Source organism: Lemur catta, chromosome 3, assembly GCF_020740605.2.
Source record: "Lemur catta isolate mLemCat1 chromosome 3, mLemCat1.pri, whole genome shotgun sequence".
In the NCBI taxonomy this organism is placed as follows: domain Eukaryota; kingdom Metazoa; phylum Chordata; class Mammalia; order Primates; family Lemuridae; genus Lemur; species Lemur catta.
The window spans coordinates 35,319,027-35,333,556 of NC_059130.1; the positions used below are offsets into that span (position 1 = coordinate 35,319,027).

At 34.8% G+C, this 14,530-nt stretch overlaps 1 protein-coding gene across 4 annotated transcripts in view; it reads left to right on the top strand.

Moving 5' to 3' along the window:
- The window catches only part of UAP1 (UDP-N-acetylglucosamine pyrophosphorylase 1), a 29,490-nt gene that overhangs the window by 7,805 nt on the left and 7,155 nt on the right, over window positions 1-14,530 (top strand). For all 4 annotated transcript variants that reach the window (XM_045547222.1, XM_045547224.1, XM_045547225.1 and 1 more), the window contains exons 3-7: window positions 3,879-4,083; window positions 6,247-6,422; window positions 7,803-7,975; window positions 12,594-12,787; window positions 13,887-14,027. In XM_045547222.1, the coding sequence (XP_045403178.1) occupies window positions 3,879-4,083; window positions 6,247-6,422; window positions 7,803-7,975; window positions 12,594-12,787; window positions 13,887-14,027 (889 nt within the window). The remainder of the gene's footprint in view (window positions 1-3,878; window positions 4,084-6,246; window positions 6,423-7,802; window positions 7,976-12,593; window positions 12,788-13,886; window positions 14,028-14,530) is intronic.

The window sequence follows — 14,530 nt, forward strand, 5'->3', positions numbered from 1 at the left end:
TAAAAGGGTTTGGAGATTAAAAAAAAAAAGTTTGAAACTAATTGGATGTTCTTCAAGGAGGTGTCTTTCAGATCTGAAATGCTTGGTAGCAGCTAACTAGCTTTTTACTTAGGATAGAGCTCTGCCTCTAAGATATGAGAGAATGACTTCCAGATGAATACTTGTGAATGGAGAGTTTTAGTGATACCATGACTTCTGTTAATGTTGGGTTCACAAATCCTTCCCTTCTTCCCTGACTTTCAAAAAGGTTACTACTCCATATAGATGAGAATAAGCTTCAAAAGAAAGAAAGAAAAAAGGCTACTACTCCAAACCAGAAGCCATACCCAGGTCTCTTCTTACCCTCTAGTATCTCAGCTGCCTGTATTTCTCCTTGGGATTTTAAGGGGGTGAAGTCTTAGTATTAACTCTTATGGAAAGTCAAGTCTTTGACCTTGTGTAATGGGAAACATAAGCAACAATCAAGGTCTCCTATAATTTTAATCTTCTTTGTGTCCTTTTTGTTGCACTATGTGGAACTAGTCTACATTTATGACTCTCATTTAAACTATAATCTGGAACTATTACCAAGTATAGTATAAGAAGGTGCAAAGCAAACCTCCTTTTGGCTTACTGTCAAGGGAACAATATTTGCAGCTTACACAGTAGGGGTGAAGAAGGAGACTTGTGCTGACATTGTGTCCTTTTCACTTGGCCAGAAAGTACCATGTGTTCACAATTCATAACAAAGTGAAGTTTCTGTGGTAAATTCTCAGTAGTACACATATCTGCAGTAAGTGTAAAGATTATGGCATTATATTTCAGGTAGTAGGAAGATCTTGGCAATTGTATCAAGGACAGTTTTTTACCCTCTCTGGATGGGGGGAATAAAAGCGTTGTATAGTAATTTCAAAGTATCTGGGGGTTATTGACATGATGGTGGACATTTTTAACACCTAGAATGGAAAATTGTTTATTTCTGAAGCATAAATACATAAGTGACCACTGTGGTCCTTATTGAAGAGAACATTTGCTTTAATTTAATTCTTAAAGTTTTCTGGCCAGTTGTAGAAAATGGAACATAGAGGAGCAACTGGAAAATCCTTATTTTGCAAAGCTGAGATTTTAAAAGAAAAGTAATTAGAAGCTTTGAGAATGTCATTTTAGTAACAATACACTGGGAAAATATGTTTGCTTAATAATAACCACCATTCTTTATTAAAACAAACACTTGCTTGAACACAAAACAATCTACCAATTTTATTATAATAGCTAATTACTATTCAATCTTGGCCTTTTTATATTTTTGCCTATGAGACATTTTCCTATTAATTGTAATGGCGCTTCTCAACCATAGAGTAGTCAAAAAGTAAATGGATTGTTTAGAAGAAATGGATTCATAACATCATCTCCTCTACATTTTCTGAATTCTGTTATAGTGATATTTTTAATAGATTGTTTTCTTTTAAAAGTAATACGCTTATTTTAGAGAAATTGGAAAATACTAAAAATTACAAAGGAAAAAATACAAATCTTTGGCATTTCACCATCCAGAGATAAATACTCACAAGTAATATTTTACAGTATTTTCTTTCACACATACACATATGTACACATTGGGATTATGGTTTGTGTACAGTTTTGTGGCCTGCTAAGAATTAAGTATTAGGAAAAATTCCAAGCATATTTTGAAATAAATATTTAGAGGCAAATTTAGTATAGTGAACCTGCACATACGCCATCTTGATTAAAAATTATCAAATTTTTGTTTCTTTTGTTTTCTCTCTCCCTCTTTCTTTTCTGCAGTATTGTAGGCCAAATCCCAAACGTCATTTTATTTTTACCCTCATATAGTTCAAAATCCATCTCTAAATATATGGGTGTTTTCTTACTAATCACAATGCCATTATTATGCCTAATGAAATTCACAGTAATCTCTTAGTATCTAAAACTGGTTCAAACAGAGATTTCCCTGATTAGTCTGCTTTTTGTGCTTAACATTTTGGGGAAATAAGTTTCAGCTGTAACATGTGATTAAAAGTTAAAGACTTAAAATATCTCGTCTGACTTAATTGTCTTGGATAGCTTTCCTTCATTTCCACTGTTGAATAGCCTGTTTACCACACTCCACTTATTCTGGAGTTCTGACAATTTAAATGAAAGTTCTGACAGCATTCTAGTTTGCAAGGACCTATGCTGTCTTCCTTGTTCCAGGCATGTGTCCAGGTTAAAATGTATAGGAGGAACTAGTCCAAGCAGGAAGTTATCCAGGAAGCATTTGACTTCTGACAGGCCACTGTAAACTCTTCTGTCTCTTGTAAGCTCCTACATCTGCTGGGAGCAGGAGTAAGCTGCAGGCAGTGGAGCGAGAATGGCAGTGGGACACCCTATGTTTGTCATGCAATCTACTTAAAGGAAATGATTGCCTCAGACAGAAGTTACCCAAAAAACTGCATTAGTGTCTAATATTCCTTTCCACCACATTAGCCAAGTTTACAGACAGGGTCCCACTGGTATTCACATTCTTACTAATGATCAGATGTTTCAGAACTTTCAAGATGAGAGTTCCTTTTTATTCTCCACAGCAAAACCTCAAAATGGAGATGGTATCCACATCATTTTGAAGTGATATTTTATGCAGGCTGAACTACATCCGGTACCAAATAAAGTTATGCTTAAAAGTGTGTGAAGACTGAATCCAAAAAGTCTTGGGATTGGATTTTACCATATGAAATGTTTCCTTTTGAAAACACAACATGACCTTTCTGATGAGCTGTATGAGAGGTGAATCTCCTGCCAGAGACCCAGTTTCCACGTAGCCTCTTCCCATAAGCTACTCTGCCTGTGGTGCTGAGACTGCATACCTTTGAGTGATGAGATGGGTCTTAGGAATGGAATATGGCAAGATTTTGATATTTCTTAAATTCAAACTGAGAGCCTCTTTAAATAGCTTTTATAGTTTCATTTGTTTGTGTCTGGATCTTGAATCCATCTTGAATTTATTTTGGTTCAAAGAATAACATTTTTATTCAAGCATTGTTTGATTACTATTTATTACTAAACATTCAACTGATGGAAACCGACAGGCTTCCAGACAGAAGTAAATCAGTAATGAAAAGACTGAATCTCACATCCCTCTGAGCTGGTGTAGATGGCCCATTTTTTTAAAAAGGCATTTTAATAAATCTTATTAATACATAATTACATATAATAAAATGCGCTAGGTTTATGTTTTAACAAATATATATATCCGTATAACTATCACCCCAATCAAGATATAGAACATTTCCATCAGCCTACAAAGTTTTCTAAGGCCCTTTGCAGGTGATCCCCCGAGTTCATTCAGTTGAGTTGGATTTCAAATCAGAAATTCTAACTTCAGAGCCTGGATTCTTAACCATTACACTTTACCACATTTCTAACTGAAGCTTCCTTTTCTTTACATTTACAGGGTAGTAGTTTGCCTAGTGTATTTGCATTCTCGTTGATTAATTATTAATTATTGATTTATAGGCTGGAAGTCATTTAATTGCATCATCATTTATCCTGAAACTTTGGTATCTTTTTTTTATCCTTTTTCTTGACTTGCCACATCTAATAAGTAGTCGAGTTCTTGCAAAACATTTATAAATATCTCTTGGTTTGTGTCTTCTGACATTATCAGCAAAAAATATTTTATTAATTCATTAAAGTATATAATTCATTGTTTGGGTTATATAAATTTAATTGTTTTAATAATAAAATGTTTTTATTAGCAAGATAGTCTTCTAGAGTCTATGTAGATTCCATGTTCTCTATACCTTATACAGATAGGGTGAGTCTTTGCTGGTACCTATATATGTTTAATATTGAAGTATTTAAATGTAGAGGTTTTGTGATACAAGTGTTTTCTTTTCTAGGACTTTTCCAGATTTCGCAGAACAAAGTAGCAGTTCTTCTTCTAGCTGGTGGGCAGGGGACAAGACTTGGCGTTGCATATCCCAAAGGGATGTATGATGTTGGTTTGCCATCCCATAAGACACTTTTTCAGATTCAAGCAGAGCGTATCCTGAAGCTACAACAGTTAGCTGAAAAATATTATGGCAAAAAATGCATTATTCCATGGTAAGATATGTCTCATTGTGGGAGTGTGTCTGAACAGATATTGTTTTATAATATTCAAAATGCATATATACTGTATTCATAAGGAGACATATTTCTTGTTACTGTTTTCTTGGGAGATAAATTTACTATATATGTTAAAAGTAATATATATTATAGCTTAATAGATGACCACTATGGACTTAATGAGCAATATATACTCAACACCACCTTTTTTTTTTTTTTTTTTTTTTTTAAATGGGTCCCAAGAGAGGGGGCCGGGCGAGGTTCATGGGTCCCGAGAGAGGGGCCTGAGAAGTCACCAACACTAACTTTTATAACCCTGGATACAGTAGACTCTTTCAGTCTAGAAACTTCATACTGATTGATAGTTCATTTAGATACAGAATTTCTGATTGAAAATCAGTTTCCTTCTGAAATTTGAAAGCTTTGCTCTGTTGTTTCTGGCATTGCTATTGAGGGGTCTAATGCCATTCTGATTCCCAATCTTTTTTTTTCCCCGCCTTTTTGAAAGCATTTAGGATCCCTTCTTTGGTATCTGAAATGTCATGATACTGTGGTATGGATCTATTTTCACCCACTGCTCTGGATCCTGAGTGGGCTTTCTTAGTCTAGAAAGTCGTATCCTTAAGTACCTAGTTATCTAGCCCTCACCTCTTCCATGCACACACGAGATGAAAACTGCATTGATTTCTCTGCTGTGGGCCAAACTTGTGTCCCCAGCCTCTACTAGTATGCTGTGTTCTCAGGGTCTCTACTTTGGTCAGTGTTTGTGTCCTAAGCACCAAGAGGTTACAGGAAATTCTGCTCTGCTTTTTAGGAGTTTTGGGGTTAGCTCTTTAATCTCTTTCCCAGAGCAGTTTTGGAAGTTAGCACATTTTGGAAGGGAAACCGCCTGTGTGTTTGAGATCACTCAAGTCCCCAATCTTTTTTTTCAGTCCCATGTGATCAACACAAGCTCTGCTGGTTTCTCTGTCCCTCAGCAGCAGCCTTTGGTCCAAGCCAGATTCTCCACCATGAGCCTGTACCCCAAATCAGCAGATACCCCAGGACAAGGCAGCTGCACATTCTTAGCTCCTTTTTGAAAGATTTCTCCCTCTCTGGAATTTTAGTCCCATTCTGTGTTGCCTCTGGAGCTCTCTGATACCTTTGAAAATACAGTTTTTGTAATTTTCCCAGGTTTTCTAGCTCTTCTCAACATGAGTACTAGCCTGCTGTGAACTGTTTTCTTCATCTTGTTTCCTGTGGGGAAATCTGTGTTCTAAGCAGCCAACATTCCAATTACAGCCCTGGCTTCCTACTACCATATTGGATTTTCTTCTTTCTCTTTCTTCCCTGGCCTTACAACTCAGAATTTCTGTTCTTTTCTTATGCAGAGCAGTTTAGCCACCTCTTTTGTCATCTTCTAAATGATGTCCAAACCTTTTGTACCCAAAGTTTAAAATACCCAGGATAATTTTTTAAATAGACAGATACCTACTAGATATCTACTGTGGTGGGAAATTACAGTTTTCTTTATTCATTTGTTCATTCAACAAATATTGAATGCCTGCTTCTAGGTGATGGGGATAAATTGGTAACCCAGACAGAAATCCCTTCTTAGATATGTGTTTACATTCTAGTAAGGGCAAAATCTACTGTAGTCACTAATTGTGGTTTTAGATAGAATTTTTTTCCTTTGCTCCACTAGCATGCGTTGGATTTTTGTGACAACAGAGACTATAATTATACTTTCATGATTCTAAATGGAGGGTTAGCAGAGTCTAGATTCCATTTCAAATTTTAATGAAAAGAACCACAAGAGATCATTAGACTATATTGCAGTTACCCGTTTCTCCCTATTTATTTAGGAGTTTTAAACTTAGAATACACTTTCACAGAGTTCTAAAATGTTTACTTAAGCCCCTTACAGGTTCTCTGTTGAAGGAGGTATGTTTAATATTGTTAAATAAATTTATTTTATACATAAGGATTGATGAAATTACTGGAAGTAATTCCCCTTGGGTAGCAGCTAATGAATGTGTCTTATCCAGGAAAAATATGAAGGAAGTCAAAATAAGCAAGTGCTCTCAGATTTTCTTTAGCTTAGGAAATAAACAAAACTTTATTTTGCCCTAATCCACATAGCACCACTATTGCTTAGAAGATCTACTTTTGTCTTGCAAGGTATATAATGACCAGTGGCAGAACAATGGAATCTACAAAGGAATTCTTTACCAAGCACAAGTACTTTGGTTTAAAAAAAGAGAATGTAATCTTTTTTCAGCAAGGAATGCTGCCTGCTATGAGTTTTGATGGGAAAATTATTTTGGAAGAGAAGAACAAAGTTTCTATGGCTCCAGGTGTGTAATCATCCTTATTTAATGGTGACTAGAAATGGTAATAACATAAATCATTAAATTTTGATTTTCTTTAAATATGGCAATTTGGATATTTTAAAAATATTTTTTGGTAATTTGGAGAAATGATTTAAAAAGATGAAAATTGCTGGAATGGAGATACTTTTATACTTTTTTGTGTCAATCTTTGTGGATGTCTGCCCTAGGGAGCAATTTGAGTAGCATTCAGGGTATTCATTCTTTTTAACCGGTATTTTATATATTCAACAATGTTCATGGCTATATTATTTATTATAGTGAAAAATTGGAAACCATATGCTGTTTAGTAAATAAGAGTCTAAATTATGGTTTATAAATAGCATTAATTCTTAAATAGTATTAAAATAATTGAATATGTTACATTGACAAAGAGAAATCATTTCAATAGGTTAATTGAGAGAACACAAAATACAAAACTGCGTACACAATCTGATTGGGGCCACTGCTTTGCACAGTTCCAGGTATTGAATGCTCTTTGTAGTTTATTAAAGGCACCCACCAGAATTGGGCAGTGTACTGTCTGTGTAGTCACATACAGTGGCCCTGAGTATGATCACAACTATAAAAATAAACCTACTGACAGATTTGTATTTATGTGAATCTGTACTTGGAGGAAAGGTTGAAAGAAAGAATAGTATTAACAGTGGTGCTCTACAGATGTAGCTTTTATTTCATCTTAGTTCTCTTTTAATCTTAATTTTTTTAATTAATGGAAAAGTTACTATTTTTAGCTCTATTTTGTGAAATTGTCTAATTTTTTGTTATCATTTAACTTATGGCTGAGGTGGAACATAGAAGTATGTTAAAGCAGAATAAAAATAGAAGCAGAAAGAAGAGGCTTTGCTTGTTTGAAATCACCACAGACCTTCATATCAGTCTGACTTCTTAACAAGTGGTTTGATATAAAATGCTTATGTATTTTTATTTTTGAGATGAGTGAAATTCTCATTGTTGGGGCTATAAATATAGAGTTAACTTGAATCATACATGTTAATAAAACTTGAAACGTTATGAAATAATCATTGCCTGATAATTTTATATTTCATAGTATAGGTAGATTATTAAAAGGGGCTGAGTCAAAAAGAAATATTGTTTTCAGGGTTGTCTGGTCTTACAATGATAATGTTATTCCCCGGTTGCTTAATGCTAAATAACCTTCAAAATCTTGTGGTATAACTTTTTGACGCCTGATTCCTTCCTTGTGGATATTCAGTTTTCTTGGCTCTGTAATGTGAAACTGTGGTTTTCAGAGATCTTTACTCCAATTTGGAAATGTTAAACAATCTTTGGGTTACCTTTGTCTTGGGTTTTGGTGTGCTACTAATGGGCTATTTTATTTTCCAGATGGGAATGGTGGTCTTTATCGGGCTCTTGCAGCCCAGAACATCGTGGAGGATATGGAGCAAAGAGGCATCTGGAGCATTCATGTCTATTGTGTTGACAACATATTAGTAAAAGTGGCAGACCCCCGGTTCATTGGATTTTGCATTCAGAAGGGAGCAGACTGTGGAGCAAAGGTAATGCCTTTCTCAACTGCAGTGAGGCTTTCAATGGTCTTTCTCTGTCATCCATTATTCCAGGAGTCAAGCTAAGTTTATTAGGCTGATTTGACTATTTTGGAACCATTCATCTCTCTAAAGTAACTAAACTGTCCCATACCCACTTCTCCTTAAACTGGCAAGATTTGATTTTAGAAGTAATGTTGCATACTTGTCAATCACAAGTAAGAGTTTAAAATATGTGAGGATGATTTATAAGTACCTAGGAAAGTGAATGATCATCACTAGACCTGGGATGGATTTATTAATATCAAAGTGTGTTAAATCAGAGTAGCCTAATTGTTTTCCTTTGACAAAGTTATTGGAGTCATAGGTAAGGGAAAGATGGTAGAAATAGAAGATATAAACTTCAGTAAGACATTTGATGGGGTATCTCATGATATTCTTGTGAATAAGATGGAAATATGCAGGTTGGGGATAAGAATAATTAAGGAGATTAATAACTGCATGAATGACTACAAATACACTGATATTAAGATGGAGGGAGGTTTACAGTGCTATATAATAAGAATCTGTCCTTGGCATTGTTCTTTTCAACATTTTTTTAGTTGCATAGATGATACAGGAGGCATGTCTTTATGGTAGCAAACAAAATATATGGTATAGCTAGGAATAAAATAAGAAACATGTAAGACCTTAAAAGCACTTTAGAAGACTTAAAAATATTGATCTAAACATTACTCGCTAGAAGTCTGTAAAGTTTTCCATTCTCATCAAATAAATGTAATACAATCCCAATCGAAATCCCTATAACACTATTTTGGAGACATTTGACAAAATGATTGCAAAATTTAGAATAAACATGTAAAGATAGCCAGGAAAATGTTGAAAAAGAAAGATGATTATAAGGGAGGATGGGGGATTAGAGACAATCTATCAGATATTAAAAGGACTTGTAAACAAAGTAACTAGGAGTGTGGTACTGGAACCATAATGGAATGACAGATTAATGGAAATAGAACAGTCAGAAACAAATTTGTCTGTGTATATATAAGAATGCATGATATAAAAATATGGCATTTCAAATCAGGGAAGGAAATGAATAAAATAACTGGCTAAAGATAAAGTAAGATCTCTCCCTCAAAGCTCATACCAAAATCAGTTTCAAATGGATGACACAGTTAAATATTAAAAAGTGAAACCATAAAGGTATTAGAAGATTTGGAATAATTTTATAATTTTGATGTGAAAGGAAGACCTTTCTGCCAAACACAATAGCCATACAGGCTTCTGACAGAAACAAATTAGATTTCACATAAATTTGAAGAATCTGGGTTTAGAAAGAAGGCCTGCCATAAGATATATACAGTATCCTTGGTTAGAGATTTTCTATAATAAAGATGTTATTTCCCTTAAAATTAATCTAGAAATCTATCTAATGCAATGATGTCTAGAAGCTGAAATCTTAAATTTACCAGTACAACTTTTGAGAGATTGAGCTGATAGGCCTAATAAGACTCCTCTTAATTTTGAAAATAAAAAAGGAGTTGGTTTAGTTCATTTATTTGAGACCTCTATCGGGTCTAATACTCTCCAAGTATTTGTACTGTATTTTAAATAGCTACTAACCTGTAATAGAAACATAGTGTAATGGATCATAAGTACTAAGTTTTAAAAAAAATAACAGTGTATTTCTGACTTTGTTCCACTTGGTGTCACTCTTTTTTCTAAAACAGAAACTTAAAGTTGACTGCTATAAGCTTTATTTTATTTATTTATTTATTTTTTGAGACAGAGTCTCACTTTGTTGCCCGGGCTAGAGTGAGTGCCGTGGCATCAGCCTAGCTCACAGCAACCTCAAACTCCTGGGCTCAAGCGATCCTCCTGCCTCAGCCTCCCGAGTAGCTGGGACTACAGGCATGTGCCACCATGCCCGGCTATTTTTTTGTATATATATTTTTTAGTTGGCCAGATAATTTCTATTTTTAGTAGAGACGGGGGTCTTGCTCTTGCTCAGGCTGGTCTCGAACTCCTGAGCTCAAACAATCCACCCGCCTTGGCCTCCCAGAGTGCTAGGATTACAGGCGTGAGCCACTGCGCCCGGCCTTGCTATAAGCTTTAGAATCAATTTAAACTTTATATGATCAGAGAGCCTGGAAGGGACCTCAGAGATCATCTGGTCAACCCGTTGGATCTCACAAATGAGATCCAGTACTTCATGAGTCCCAGGCTCAAGGTTCTTTATCACATTAGCAGAGCCAGGATTAGAATTCATATTTTTCAACTCCTAGTCTTGATATTATATCACATATTATACCCATACTTTTTAGACTAGTTATGCTTTTGCTGGTAGCTCAAAAAACTTTAAACTGATGTGCTAACTTTTGTGAGTACACTGATCACACAGAGATGCAAGTGTTAACCAGTCACTCTTCTCCATCACCTGTGGGCTCTCTAGGATAAATCCAGATTTAGTCTTCCTGCAGACTCACTGTTTAGTCATGTGTCTGCATATAATGTAGTAGTCACTATAATGGTGGATGAATAAATGTTATGATGGAACCAAAATGACTAGAATGGTGTACATTAAAAACCTTTAGAAATGTTACAAAACATTGATGTTATCTGTCCTCCCTCTTTTTTTAATATGAAAATCAAGGTATTAAAATATATATTTAAAATCATGTAAATTAGAGTGACTCATAGTGTGATAGCAGAAGTCTTTGCAGTACTTCTTTGATAGGCCCCTATCTTGAAGCATTAAGCATTTTTTATGGAGTGAGAGCCTTGAGAAAAGACTTCAAAGAGTGAGGTAGTTTGCCAAGTACAAAGCTAAAAGAGTAGGAACCATTGTTAATTGAGAATCATTTTGTAAAGCAGTTGCAGTAACTTTGAGGTTAAAGTGTTATTTTGGACTCAGCTTTTCAGGATTTAACTTGGGAAATATTGAACAAACCTCTTAATTTTATATTGTATATCTTTTCTGTATATATAAACTGATTTCCAACTTCATGTACTTTAAAAATTCTTTCTTCTATAACTTAGACTTCTGTAATATTTGGAGGTTCATAGTTGTCATAGAAGTAAACCTTTGGGAAATGTGAAATGTGAATATGCTTATTTTTATTTTCCATGGCTGGTTCAGAGTAGGAGTATATAGAGGTAATTGGAAAATAAACCTTGTGTGCATTTAAAAAAAGGGGAATGAGAGGAATCTATTTAAAATTCCCTGTCTAGTAAGATACCCACGGTAGAGTACATGAAGAAAGAAGTGGTGATGGGTTGACAGATAAGAGTTGCAAATAAGCCTCTGATTGGGTGAAATCATTTTGCTGTATAATGTTTCCCTCCAGTTTAATCTACTTCCTTGGTAGAAAGTTTCTTTTCATTGAATACTGTGTTCCTTTCAATTGGCAAACAGTGAAACTATACAGCAGGCTACTTATCCAGTAGCCCTGCCTCACACAGCTAGACTCAAGGCCTGTATCTCTAATTGCTGTGTAAACCAAGTTCTCAACAGTGGCTTTCGTTGTCTAAAAGAAACTGCTACTGGCTGTATTTATTTTAAGAAGTCAGTTGCTGAACAAAATTATATTGCATGTATGCTTAGGATAGACTTGTCGAATTGGGGACAGATTTTTAAAAAATACTTTGAAGCATGCTCAATTGATAATTGTACAGGACAAAAAAATAATAACTTCAAATATTTTTTATTGATTGATACTTCTGTTGGATATTCATCTCATCTGAACCTTGATTTTGGTGCACTGAATTCAGTTCTTTCATAATTTTCTTCTACATAATTTAGGTCAGTGTTGTGTGGGATTATGGTGGTGGCATGTCAGAATCACCTGTGAAGTTTTTTAAATTTATGTACTTCTACATTTTCCCTCTGATTTTGGTACATTCTTTTCTCATATCCCCCACCAGCACAGAGCCATTTATAAATTATCAAATCACTGGTTTTCAAACTTTTTTTAAAAAAGTACAGAATCTCTTATTTCAAACAAAATCTAGTATGCAAAATAGATAAATATGGGTAGGTTTTCTGATTAAAGTTGGCATGGCAGCCCAGTGACCTACCTGCTCTAAAGCTTCCTCTTATCAGGTCCCTGAAAAACAATGAAAATGCCTTATTCATGAAAGAAAATTAAATTCTATTTTCAAATGAAGTAATGATTTGGGCAATAGAAAGAGAGACAAAAATGCCTTCCTTACGTCTTTTGTCTTGTGAAACTCAAAGAAATTTCATTTCATTCATTCTCAAGTAATTGAGGGTGGTTAAGGATACATTAAATAATAAAAAGTACAAGATATTTCTGGGATACAGACTTCTCATTTAATTATTCCCCGGCCAATGTGACTTCCTCTGTGCTACATATATATATGTATGTGATGGAATTCCGATTCCATGGTTTTGTTAGGTGATACGTAGGAAGGAGATAACATACCTCATTTCCAGTTGAAAAGTAGTCTGTCAAAGTATACAAAGGTGCATAGTTGATTGTCTAAAGATTCTTCTTGCCTTAAAGATAATGCAAACAAAATTATAAATGTGGCCTCTGACAATGGCAGATCTCCAAAGATGGATTTAATGAAATTTCTTCCTCTACTGTTGTCTTTCTTTGCTGGGCAGGTGGTAGAGAAAACAAACCCTACAGAACCAGTTGGCGTGGTTTGCCGAGTGGATGGAGTGTACCAGGTGGTAGAATATAGTGAGATTTCTCTGGCAACAGCTCAGAAACGAAGCTCAGATGGACGACTGCTATTCAATGCGGGGAACATTGCCAACCATTTCTTCACCATACCATTTCTGAGAGATGTTGTCAAGTATGGGCAAGATGGAGACATTTTAAAATTGTATTTATTGTTAATCAGAAACTAAGTCACTTGAGCAGTAGGCAGTTCCCCCAAGTCCATATCCCACAGAATTCATCCTTCCTGAGGATCACTTTTATCAAATGGACATTTATTTCACACTGTGATTGTTTCAGTAAGATATATTAATACCATGAGGTGGGAATTAGTAGGAGCCCACTCCGCAATGCGTTAACTGGAGTCCAAAGCATTTCTCCTTTTTCTTCTTACCCTCCTATCACCCAACCATGTGCTAGGTTCTGTTGAAGTGAAAAATAAGAAATGAAACATTCTCTTCTACAACTGGGAGCTTTTTAAAAATATAGATGTTTACCCTACACCAGCTGAATCTGAATTTCTGGAGGTAGATCCACGGCATCTGCATTTTTTGAAAAGCTACCCATACAACTCTAGTTCAGCTGGTTCCCAGACTAGCATTTAGGAACTAGTACATTAAAGAGTGGGGGAAAAAAAAAAAAAAAAAAAAGAACTTGAGATGTGCATGAAAATCAGCTTGGTGGTGCCCCAAAGGATAAAATAAGAGCTGTTTTATCTCACCGTATTTTAAAATGAAGGATATTCTTCCTTTTTGATTGACTTGATGGCTTTTAGACGTTCGAGATGACTGTCTACTTTTTACAAAGTTAATAAGCTTTACTTTAAAATATCAACTCCAGTTCCAAAATATTGCCCATTCTATTATGTCATTTGTAGCTGTGTTATTAATTCATAGTAACTTTTAATACTCATCTTTTTATACCATATTTGAAGAGATTTGGGAAAGTTAGGACAAAAAGTAGGACATTTTATAAAAGACATAGAAGTTATGGGAGAGACATGGGGAGTGTGTATTTTTAATGTGGAAATTATTATTTGATTTTTTTAAAAATAAGGAAATGAACCGGGAAAAACCTGTTCACTTATTATTTAAATATGAAATGAAACTTAGCAAGTGCTCCTCACCTTGAAAATCTTAGTTCTGGTTGTTGACGCATTTGCTCCTGAGTGTTACCAGATTTTCTAGCATTTTAAATCTGGAAAGTGATTATATCTTTTTCTCTCTACTTCTTAGTGTTTATGAACCTCAGTTACAGCACCATGTGGCTCAAAAGAAGATTCCATATGTGGATTCCCAAGGGCAGTTAATTAAGCCAGATAAACCAAACGGAATAAAGATGGAAAAATTTGTCTTTGACATCTTCCAGTTTGCAAAGTATGTTTTGAATAGCACCAGTAAGATTCAAAAAATGTCTTGAAATGCTGCTTTTTATTCTGATAGGCATGAAACTCTTTGCAGGAAACATCTGCTAGCATATATCTCAGATACAACATTTTGATCATGAGTGTGTAGTCTAGATGCATTATCATTCTCTAGAATAAAAGCACCACTCCAGGAGTACGGTCTGAGTTGCCTAATAGAACATCTTTCTTTTTATCGAATAGTTCCCGGGTCTCTTGCAGAGTTGTTAAGGTCATTTATTTTGACTGAGAGATTAAAAGGGTGAAGATAAAGAATTGACCCATTTTGTATTTAAGATATCTTACTACCCTGTAAGTAAATGTTTCAGTAAACATGTTTTTTAGATTATATAGTTTTCTATAAAGAGCACATTTGATGTTGATTTGTATTTGAGAATTTGGAAGTATGAAAATGCAGAAGAAAAATTAGCTGTGTAAAATTAATCTCCCTATATTTATGAATCATCTTTTTTTTTG